The sequence below is a fragment of the Salmo trutta genome, chromosome 12 (assembly GCF_901001165.1).
Source record: "Salmo trutta chromosome 12, fSalTru1.1, whole genome shotgun sequence".
NCBI classification, from domain to species: Eukaryota; Metazoa; Chordata; class Actinopteri; order Salmoniformes; family Salmonidae; genus Salmo; species Salmo trutta.
In genome coordinates this window covers 96,251,812-96,264,001 of record NC_042968.1, presented here as the reverse complement: position 1 = coordinate 96,264,001, position 12,190 = coordinate 96,251,812, and the positions used below count along the sequence as shown (strand labels likewise).

The 12,190-nt window shown below is 49.1% G+C and overlaps 1 protein-coding gene across 1 annotated transcript in view; it reads left to right on the top strand.

The window, feature by feature from the left end:
* The window catches only part of aldocb (aldolase C, fructose-bisphosphate, b), a 15,492-nt gene extending 12,110 nt beyond the window's left edge, over positions 1 to 3,382 (top strand). The window contains exons 6-8 of the mRNA XM_029770416.1: positions 1,706 to 1,880; positions 2,165 to 2,364; positions 2,758 to 3,382. Of these exons, the coding sequence (XP_029626276.1) occupies positions 1,706 to 1,880; positions 2,165 to 2,364; positions 2,758 to 2,850 (468 nt within the window). The 3' untranslated portion in view covers positions 2,851 to 3,382. The remainder of the gene's footprint in view (positions 1 to 1,705; positions 1,881 to 2,164; positions 2,365 to 2,757) is intronic.
* Positions 3,383 to 12,190: the final 8,808 nt, after the last annotated feature.

Sequence of the window (12,190 nt, the reverse complement as noted above, 5' to 3'; positions counted from 1 at the left end):
CCTGACCCAACCTGGCGCCCCTGACCCAACCAGGCGACCCTGACCCAACCTGGCGACCCTGACCCAACCTGGCGCCCCTGACCCAACCTGGTGCCCTTTACCCAACCTGGCAACCCTAGCGCTACCCAACCTGGCACTAACTTAACCTCGCAACCCTAACACTAATGCAACCCTAACACAAACGCAACCCTATCACTAACCCAACCTGGCAACCCTAACACTACCCAACCTGGCAACCCTGGCAATAACCCAATCCCGAAACCCTAACAATAATACCCAACCTGGCAACCCTAACAATAACCTAACCTATCAACCCAACCCAATTCTATCACTAACCCAACCTGGCAACCCTAACACAATCTGAAAACCGTAACCCAATCCTATCACTAACCCAACCTGGCAACCCTAACCCAATCTGGAAACCCTAACCCAATCCTATCACTAACCCAACCTGGCAACCCTAACCCAATCTGGAAACTCTAACCCAATCCTAACACTAACCCAACCTGGCAACCCTAACCCAATCTGGAAACCCTAACCCAACCCTAACACTAACCCAACCTGGCAACCCTAACCCAACCCTAACACTAACCCAACCCTATTCCAACCTGGCAACCTGTTGAACATGATATGAGTTTCGGACCTCTCTTTCTCCGTCTCCCTCTTTCTCTGTAGGTTCAGTCTGCGGTGTACAGGGCCCAATCAGACCACCATGTCTATCTGTCTGTCTGTAGGTTCAGTCTGCGGTGTACAAGGCCCTATCAGACCACCATGTCTATCTGTCTGTCTGTAAACCACCATGTCTATCTGTCTGTCTGCAGGTTCTGTCTGCGGTGTACAGGGCCCAATCAGACCACCATGTCTATCTGTCTGTCTGTAGGTTCTGTCTGCGGTGTACAAGGCCCTATCAGACCACCATGTCTATCTGTCTGTCTGTAGGTTCAGTCTGCGGTGTACTGGGCCCAATTAGACCACCATGTCTATCTGTCTGTCTGTAGGTTCAGTCTGCGGTGTACAAGGCCCTATCAGACCACCATGTCTATCTGTCTGTCTGTAGACCACCATGTCTATCTGTCTGTCTGTAAACCACCATGTCTATCTGTCTGTCTGCAGGTTCTGTCTGCGGTGTACAGGGCCCTATCAGACCACCATGTCTATCTGTCTGCCTGCGGTGTACAGGGCCCTATCAGACCACCATGTCTATCTGTCTGCGGTGTACAGGGCCCTATCAGACCACCATGTCTATCTATCTGTCTGTCTGTAGACCACCATGTCTATCTGTCTGTCTGCAGGTTCTGTCTGCGGTGTACAAGGCCCTGTCAGACCACCATGTCTATCTGTCTGTCTGTAGGTTCTGTCTGCGGTGTACAAGGCCCTATCAGACCACCATGTCTATCTGTCTGTCTGTAGGTTCTGTCTGCGGTGTACAAGGCCCTGTCAGACCACCATGTCTATCTGTCTGTCTGCAGGTTCTGTCTGCGGTGTACAAGGCCCTATCAGACCACCATGTCTATCTGTCTGTCTGCAGGTTCTGTCTGCGGTGTACAAGGCCCTATCAGACCACCATGTCTATCTGTCTGTCTGCAGGTTCTGTCTGCGGTGTACAAGGCCCTATCAGACCACCATGTCTATCTGTCTGTCTGCAGGTTCTGTCTGCGGTGTACAAGGCCCTATCAGACCACCATGTCTATCTGTCTGTCTGCAGGTTCTGTCTGCGGTGTACAAGGCCCTGTCAGACCACCATGTCTATCTGGAGGGGACCCTGCTGAAGCCCAACATGGTGACTCCTGGACACTCCTGCCCCCAAAAATACACTAATGAGGAGATCGCCATGGCTACGGTCACTGCCCTCCGCCGCACCGTACCCCCTGCCGTCACAGGTACACACACACACACACACACACACACACACACACACACACACACACACACACACACACACACACACAGTCACACACACACACACAGACATGCATGCTCACATAGACACTTTATATTTGTGTGAATGTTTTACATTCTGTCTATATCTAACTGCATGCGTGTCTATTCTTCCTTCCTTCTCCACCCTTCCTTCTCTCTCTCTCTCTCTCCCTCCCTCCCTCCCTCCCTTCCTCTTCTCTCTCTCTCTCTCTCTCTCTCTCTCCCTCCCTCCCTCCCTCCTCAGGTGTGACGTTCCTGTCAGGGGGCCAGTCAGAGGAGGAGGCCAGTATTAACCTGAATGCGATCAACACCTGTCCTCTGGGTAAACCCTGGGCCTTGACCTTCTCCTACGGTCGTGCCCTGCAGGCCTCAGCCCTCAACGCCTGGAGAGGAGAGAGAGACAACGAGAAGGCTGCTGCCGAGGAGTTCCTTAAACGGGCTGAGGTGGGTGGAGGAGATGGGGTGTGGGTACAAAATAACTCTTCAGTACAGGACCTTCTATCTAACTCTACATCTGTCTTCTACCACCTATCCATCTCTTCTATCTATCAATGTAACTCCTCTCCCTCCTCCCTTCTCTCCCCCTCCCCACTCCCCTCCCTCCTCCTCCCCACTCCCCTCCTCCCCCCCCACTCCCCTCCCTCCCCCCTCCTCCCTACTCCCCCCTCCTCTCCACTCCCCCCTCCTCCCCACTCCCTCCTCCCCCCACTCCTCCCTACTCCCCCCTCCTCTCCACTCCCCCCTCCTCCCCACTCCCTCCTCTCCCCCTCCCCCTCCTCCCCACTCCCCCTCCCTCCCCTCCTCTCCCCCCACCCCCCCACCCCTCCTGTCCTCCAGGTGAACGGTCTGGCTGCCCAGGGGAAGTATGAGTCAACAGGAGACAGCGGAGCAGCGGGACAGTCTCTCTACGTGGCCAATCACGCGTACTGAACACCCGAGGCCACGCCAACATCACAACCCACCGCTGCAGCCCCTCCCCTCGCCCACCAATCACAGACCCGCGTTGTCTACCGTATTTTAGAAACACCATCGTTGTCATGGCAACATACCGATGTGGTTAATATGAGTATTAATTAGTATGGGGAGTTAATTGATGAAGAGGATGGTGATTACGTAAGGATGCTGAAGGGCGAGAGGGCGGTATCATGAAGAAGCTTTATTAAGTCAAAGTCCCAAATGGAATCCTATTCCCTATACAGACCTGGTCTAAAGTAGTGCACTATATAGGGAATAGGGTGTACAGACCTGGTCTACAGTAGTGCACTATGTAGGGAATAGGGTGCCATAGGGCTCTGGTCTATAGTAGTGACCAACCAGAGAGAAGATAACATCAGATAGGGACCAATCAGATACTAGATTACATCAAACAGTGACCAACCAGAGAGAAGATAACATCAGATAGGGACCAATCAGATACTAGATTACATCAGACAGACATCAGGGTGTGAAGTGTTGAGTTCCAGTTAGGAATGAGAAAGAAGAGAGGGATGAGAGAGGAGGGAGAAAGAGGAGAGGGATGAGAGAGGAGGGAGAGAATAAGAGTGAGGGGAGAGTTATGTGTGAAAGGATGGAGGAGAGAGTGAGAGAGGAGGAGGAGGAGAGAGGAGGGAGAAAGAGGAGGGAGATAGTGAGAGGAGGGAGAGCAAAAGAAGAGAGAGACAGAGATGAGAGAGAGAGGGGAGGGAGAGAGAGGGGAGGGAGAGAGAGAGAGGAGGGAGAGAGAGAGAGGAGGGAGAGAGAGAAAGAGTGAGAGGAGGGAGAGTGAGAGGAGGGAGAGAGGAGGGAGAGAGAGAGGAGGGAGAGAGAGAGAGAGGTACCAATGTCAGCTAGAGACTGAACACAAAGGGTGGAAGGACAGACAGACAAACAGCTAACCACTGACCACCAAGTCTCATCCTCTAACCTCTGTCTGTTTCTCACACACCTAACTATCTCGCTATCAATCAGTCAATCAATCGATCAATAAACTACTGATAATAACTTTATTACCATCTAAAACAGTTTGTGGGAATGGCCCAGTGTGTTTTAACAGTTTGTGGGAATGGCCCAGTGTGTTTTAACAGTTTGTGGGAATGGCCCAGTGTGTTTTAACAGTTTGTGGGAATGGCCCAGTGTGTTTTAACAGTTTGTGGGAATGGGCCCAGTGTGTTTTAACAGTTTGTGGGAATGACCCAGTGTGTTTTAACAGTTTGTGGGAATGACCCAGTGTGTTGTCTAGGACTACTGCACTCCTCTGTTTACAATGCTAGCTTTAAAGTACACAATCAATGTGTTATTATGTGTTGTGTTGTGAGAGCGACCGTGTAGTTATTATGTGATGCTTCTGTGTCTTACTCACCCCCTCTCCCCCCCACCGGTGGAACAGTCCGGAGGTGAGGGTGAATCCTATTGGCTGGTCTGGGTGGATTGTGGGGTTTATAGGGGGACCAGTAAGTCAGTCACTACTGTGTTGGAATACTGTGTACGTTTGTTGATGTTCCTTTGTTTGTTTGTTGTTCTCTAAAGCGCTTCCTGTGATGAATAGTGGAGAAAAAAAATTAACAGAAAATCTACAATAAATATTACAAAATAGTTAGAAACATTCGATGTGAATCGTTTTCTTCTTCTTCCTACTCTGCAGTCAACAAACAGCCTGTCAATCATAATAGTCACAGTAGGTTTATACCAGCCTGTCAATCACAATAGTCTGTTATACAGTAGGTTTATACCAGCCTGTCAATCACAATAGTCTGTTATACAGTAGGTTTATACCAGCCTGTCAATCACAATAGTCACAGTAGGTTTATACCAGCCTGTCAATCACAATAGTCTGTTATACAGTAGGTTTATACCAGCCTGTCAATCATAATAGTCACAGTAGGTTTATACCAGCCTGTCAACCACAATAGTCACAGTAGGTTTATACCAGCCTGCTCAATGTCGGCGTCCAGTTCCCACACTACCGGCGCCACCAGGCAGGAGGCGGGGAGTATGGCAGTGGGATCCATGGGCCGCTCCTCTGTGTCATACAGCCGGGACAGTGCGTCTGCCTTCATGTTCTGGGAACCTGGTTTGTAAGAAAGGGTGAACACAAAATGGGTAAAAAACATGGCCCACCTTGCCTGGCGAGGATTCAGTCTCCTCGCCGCCCGGATGTACTCCAGATTGCGGTGGTCAGTCCAGATGAGGAAAGGGTGTTTAGCCCCCTCAAGCCAATGTCTCCACGCCTTCAGGGCCTTGACGACAGCCAACAACTCCCAGTCCCCCACGTCATAGTTTCGCTCCGCCGAGCTGAGCTTCTTACATTTACATTTAAGTCATTTAGCAGACGCTCTTATCCAGAGCGACTTACAAATTGGTGCATTCACCTTATGATATCCAGTGGAACAACCACTTTACAATAGTGCATCTAAATCTTTTAAGGGGGGGGGGTTAGAAGGATTACTTTATCCTATCCCAGGTATTCCTTAAAGAGGTGGGGTTTCAGGTGTCTCCGGAAGGTGGTGATTGACTCCGCTGTCCTGGCGTCGTGAGGGAGCTTGTTCCACCATTGGGGTGCCAGAGCAACGAACAGTTTTGACTGGGCTGAGCGGGAACTGTGCTTCCTCAGAGGTAGGGAGGCGAGCAGGCCAGAGGTGGATGAACGCAGTGCCCTTGTTTGGGTGTAGGGCCTGATCAGAGCCTGAAGGTATGGAGGTGCCGTCTTAGAGAAGAAGGCACAGGGGCGGAGCTTCGGCGGCGTACCCGAGCGCTGAGAAAGCACGGCTCCAATCCCAGCCTCGGATGCGTCCACCTCCACTATGAATGCCAAGGAGGGATCCGGATGGGCCAGCACGGGAGCCGAGGTAAACAGGGCCCTTAGGTGACCAAAAGCCCTGTCTGCCTCAGCCGACCACTGCAAACGCACCGGGCCCCCCTTCAGCAGTGAGGTAATGGGAGCCACTACCTGACCAAAACCCCAGATAAACCTCCGGTAGTAATTGGCAAACCCTAGAAACCGCTGCACTTCCTTTACCATGGTGGGAGTTGGCCAATTACGCATGGCTAAAATGTGGTCACTGTCCATCTCCACCCCTGAGGTGGAAATGCGATACCCTAGGAAGGAGATGGACTGCTGAAAGAACAGGCATTTCTCAGCCTTGACGTACAGGTCATGCTCCAACAGTCGTCCAAGTACCTTGCGCACCAAGGACACATGCTCGGCGCGTGTAGCGGAGTATATCAGAATGTCATCTATATACACCACTACACCCTGCTCGTGCAGGTCCCTGAAAATCTGGTCTACAAAGGATTGGAAGACTGATGGAGCATTCATCAACCCGTACGGCATAACGAGGTACTCATAATGCCCTCAGGTCGTACTGAACGCCGTCTTCTACTCGTCTCCCTCCCGGATACGCACCAGGTTGTAAGCACTCCTGAGATCAAGTTTGGTGAAGACAGGTGCATTGAAGGTGCATTGACTCAATCGCCGTGGCGATTAGAGGTAGCGGGTAACTGTACCTCACAGTTATCTTATTAAGGCCTCGATAGTCAATTCACGGGCGCAAACCTCCCTCCTTCTTCTTCACAAAAAAAAAACTCGAGGAGGCGGGTGAAGTGGAGGACCGAATGTAACCCTGACGCAGGAATTCAGAGACATATGTTTCCATAGCCACCATCTCCGCTTGTGACAGGAGATACACGTGACTCCTGGGAAGTGCTGCGTCTACCAGGAGATTTATCGCACAATCCCCCCGTCAATGGGGTGGTAAATGGCATATCGGCATATTCGAAATCGGCATATTCGGGGGGAATGCGCACGGTGGAGACCTGCTCTGGACTCTCCACCGTAGTAGCACCACCGGAAACCCCTAAGCACCTCCCTGAGCACTCTCACAACCACCCCGTGAGAGCCCTCCGTTGCCATGAAACAGTGGGGTTATAACAAGCTAACCAGGGTAGACCTTGCACCACGGGAAACGCAGGAGAGTCAATGAGAAGACTGATTCTCTCCATGTCACCCTCCTGCGTCACCATGCCCAGAGGAGCGGTGGCCTCCCTAATCAACCCTGACCCTAATGGTCGACTATCTAAGGCGTGAATTGGGAAGGGCATAGCCACAGGAACGATGGGGATCCCTAAACTATGGGCTAATGATCTGTCTATAAAATTCCCAACCGCGCCTGAATCGACGAGCGCCTTATGCTGGGAATGCGGGGAAAACTCAGGAAAAGTAACGAACAAAAACGTGTGTGCAACAGAGGGCTCTGGGTGAGAATGGTGACGCCAGAGTGCCCTGCCTGCTGCCTCGATCCCCAGAGGAACCAACCCGGCACCGACCGGCAGTGTGACCTCTGCGGCCACAGATGGTGCACGAGATGGAACCTCCTCCGGTCTCCCTGCGCACCGCCCCTCCCAGCTCCATGGCACCGCCCCTCCCAGCTCCATGGGTATCGGAGAGGGGTGCTGGGGGATGGAACCTCCTCCGGTCTCCCTGAGCACCGCCCCTCCCAGCTCCATGGGTATCGGAGAGGGGGTGCGAGGGGATGGAACCTCCTCCGGTCTCCCTGCGCACCGCCCCTCCCAGCTCCATGGGTATCGGAGAGGGGGTGCGAGGGGATGGAACCTCCTCCGGTCTCCCTGCGCACCGCCCCTCCCAGCTCCATGGGCATCGGAGCGGTGGTGCGAGGGGATGGAACCGACAGACCCCGATCTGGACGTCCGCGGGTAGCCATCAGGTTATCCAGCCGAATGGACAGGTCCACCAGCTGGTCGAAGGTAAGGGTGGTGTCCCTGCAGGCCAACCCTCGACGGACGTCTTCGCGCAAACTGCAGCGGTAGTGGTCGATAAGATGCCCTGTCGTTCCATCCCGCTCCGGCGGCCAGGGTCCGAAAGTCCAAAGCGAACTCCTGGGCGCTCCTCGTCCCCTGCCGCAGGTGGAAAAGACGTTCACCCGCCGCTCTACCCTCGGGCGGGTGGTCGAAGACTGCCCGGAAGCGGCGGGTGGTTGAAGACTGCCCGGAAACGGCGGGTGAACTCCTCGAAGTCATCCAACGCCGCATCTCCTTCTCCCCACACGGCGTTGGCCCACTCCAGAGCTCTCCCTGAGAGGCACGAGACGAGGGCGGACACCCTCTCCCTTTTCGGTGCCCAGGTATAAGTCCAGCTGTAATAGGAAACCCTGGCACCGTACCGCCGTCCCATCGTACTCCCTGGGAAGGGAGAGACGCATCCCACTGGGACCAGGTACAGGAGGGACTGTTGCCTGTTTGCCTGTGAGCCAATGCCACAGATGTTAGAAAATTGAGACAAGATATTATGTGTGTAGTAAATCTGAGTAGGTTTATGTGTATGATATTGGATGTGGTATAGTGAGAGTGTGTATGATGTCTGTATAAGAGTAAGACTATAATGTGTGATGTCCAAATAAATAATAACTCTGCCAATTTGCATGGTTGAGTGTCTATGTGTGTAACATGTAGTGCGTATAGCCTTGATATTCATGATGATAATTTTAATCCATATCATATCACCATCATAGTTGCATCATAATTACCTTTAACATCATTGAACAACACATCCCAGCATTTCCATAGCAATTGACGTTTCACATGATCATGAAAGAGACCTTACATTTCTATAGAGATGGCTTCACTACAGTACAAATGTATTCCATACAATATGTTACTATCCCCCATGGCCCTATTTTGATATGTTCCCCTTGCTTGTTGTAAACATATATAAACTTATAAGACAAAAACATAAAAAAGATAGACAAACAATAAACACATTACATTATAAAACAGTTCTCGACAATAGCGAGAGAAGAGAAGAGAAAAGAGAGAAAGAGAGAGTGAGATAAGAGAGCGAGATCAGGTGTGTATGTATTAGTCCGTATGTGTAAGCAAGCATGTAGTTGAGTACGTGTGTGTTCATATCCACTTCATAATGTTCAGATATTTTTACAGTTCCCATACCTTCTTTTTTTTCGTAACTTGAAGTCCCTGTAGAATTTAGTACAGCCACAGTGTTATGGAGCTGTCTCGGAATAGCTGCCAATCTATAAAGAGTTTGTCCACAATGATAAAGGCACGCTTACCATTCTCCCTCTGTTGTCTTTGTACCGGATACAGTCTCTTACGACGTTTGTTTATCTCCTTTGGAAATTGGTAATTGAACCTGAATTTGGTCCCTTTAAGCTCCTTCACCTGCTTTTGATCAGCTCCTTTTGTTGGTAGTGTTCAAATTTTGCGATGATCGGTCTTGTCGCTCCGAGCTCCGAGTCTGTGTACTCGATGGAAAGCCACCTTATTTACAGTCTCTATAGGAAGTTTCAAGGCGGATTTCATGAATTATCTGATCGCGCCCTCTGGCTTATTGGATGCGTCCTGAGAAATCCCAGAAAAAAAATGGATTTTCACGCATGCTACGACTTTGTATGTCTAGTAGTGACTCCTTCATCACCCTGTTTCCCTGAGTAGACAATCCATGTTGGAATCGTAGATTTTTACCTTGTTTTCTCTTTGGAGCTTGAGAATTTCACTCTGGCTGAACTCCAAACTCCCCCTCAGCCCTGCTACCTCCTCACACAACTTTTCCATTGTTGCATGGATTCCAGCAACAATTTGTTAACACAGTGTCCAAAGAAGGGCCAGATGTATATAGAATGGTGTCGTCTGCGTAGAGGTGGATCACAGAATCACCAGCAGCAAGAGCGACATCATTGATATATACAGAGAAAAGAGTCGGCCAGAGAATTGAACCCTGTGGCACCCCCATAGAGACTGCCAGAGGTCCGGACAACAGGCCCTCCGATTTGACACACTGAACTCGATCTGAGAAGTAGTTGGTGAACCAGGCGAGGCAATCATTTGAGAAACCAAGGCTGTCGAGTCTGCCGATAAGAATGCGGTGATTGACAGAGTCGAAAGCCTTAGCCAGGTCGATGAAGACGGCTGCACAGTACTGTCTTTTATCGATGGCGGTTATGATGTCGTTTAGGACGTTGAGCGTGGATGAGGTGCACCCATGACCAGCTCAGGAACCAGATTGCATAACGGAGAAGGTACGGTGGGGTACGGAAATGGTCGGTGATCTGTTTGTTAACTTGGCTTTCGAAGACCTTAGAAAGGCAGGGTAGGATAGATAAGATTTTAGAAAGGCAGGGCAGGATGGATCTACAGTTGAAGTTGGAGCTTTACATACACCTTAGCGAAATACATTTAAACTCAGTTCTTCACAATTCTTGACATTTAATCCTAGTAAAAATGTCCTGTCTTAGGTCAGTTAGGATCACCACTTTATTTTAAGAATGTGAAATGTCAGAATAATAGTAGAGAGAATGATTTATTTCAGCTTTTATTTCTTTCATCACATTCCCAGTGGGTCAGAAGTTCACATACACTCAATTAGTATTTGGTAGCATTGCCTTTAAATTGTTTAACTTGGGTCAAACGTCTTGGGTAGCCTTCCACAAGCTTCCCACAATAAGTTGGGTGAATTTTGGCCCGTTCCTCCTGACAGAGCTGGTGTAACTGAGTCAGGTTTGTAGGCCTCCTTGCACGCACACGCTTTTTCAGTTCTGCCCACACATTATCTATAGGATTGAGGTCAGGGCTTTGTGATGGCCACTCCAATACCTTGACTTTGTTGTCCTTAAGCCATTTTGCCACAACTTTGGAAGTATGTTTGGGGTCATTGTTCATTTGGAATACCCATTTGCGACCAAGCTTTAACTTCCTGACTGATGTCTTGAGATGTTGCTTCAATATATCCACATAATTTTCCTGCCTCATGATGCCATCTATTTTGTGAAGTGCACCAGTCCCTCCTGCAGCAAAGCACCCCCACAACATGATGCTGCCACCCCCGTGCTTCTTCAGCTTGCAAGCACCCCCCTTTTTCCTCCAAAGATAACGATGGTCATTATGGCCGAACAGTTCTATTTTTGTTTCATCAGACCAGAGGACATTTCTCCAAAAAGTACGATCTTTGTCCCCATGTGCAGTTGCAAACCGTAGTCTGGCTTTTTTATGGTGGTTTTGGAGCAGTGGCTTCTTCCTTGCTGAGCGGCCTTGCAGGTTATGTCGATATAGGACTCGTTTAACTGTGGATATAGATACTTTTGTACATGTTTCCTCCAGCATCTTCACAAGGTCCTTTGCTGTTGTTCTGGGATTGATTTGCACTTTTCGCACCAAAGTACGTTCATCTCTAGGAGACAGAACGCATCTCCTTCCTGAGCGGTATGACGGCTGTGTGGTCCCATGGTGTTTATTCTTGCGTACTATTGTTTGTACAGATGAATGTGGTACCTTCAGGCATTTGGAAATTGCTCCCAAGGATGAACCAGACTTGTTGAGGTCTACAATTATTTTTCTGAGGTCTTGGCTGATTTCTTTTGATTTTCCCATGATGTCAAGCAAGTAGGCCTTTTGTTTGAAGGTAGGCCTTGAAATACATCCACAGGTACACCTCCAATTGACTCAAATGATGTCAATTAGCCTATCAGAAGCTTCTAAAGCCATGACATCATTTTCTGGAATTTTCCAAGCTGTTAAAAAAACAATTGTTAGAAAAATTACTTATGTCATGCACAAAGTAGATGTCCTAACCGACTTGCCAAAACTATAGCTTGTTAACAAGAAATTTGTGGAGTGGTTGAAAAACAAGTTTTACGAGATGGAGAGGGGGGTGGGGGTAGGTTGACCTCAGGTCTCCCCTCTGGAAGCCCGAGGTAGGGAGAGGAGGGGGGAATCTATCAAACAGCGCACCTCTAACTTTTTACAGTACTAATGCAATTAGTCAAATCAGTCACACTACGAAATGCTACCAAATAAACCACAATTCATTCATAATACTGTGAATATATAGCTTCGCAGACATATCGTTGCATTTTTTTCTGGTTTGTGTGAAATCGTTCAGAATAATATAAAAGCAGTCTGCACACCACCAAGGTGAACTGGTTTAGTCTCGACTCTTGGTTGAGGGGATGGGTAATGTATTGATGCTCGAGTGCCAAATCAACGCAAATTTGTTTCTATTTGTCTTTGTTACTTCTTTTTGATATTTATGAGTCTTATTTTTGTATATATTTTTATATTTATATAGTTTTAAATGTCATGATTATTTATGGGTAGTTCCAAATGTCTGAATAAAAATTACTTCTAGATTACACTCTTCAGCATTTTAGCTCGCAGTCATCATGAATCAAATCTACTGGCAAATCCTTTTTAATCCTTGTCATATGAAGAGAAATAATGAAGAGAAAATATAGATAAAACGTATCGGTGCTCACCGACCATTGGA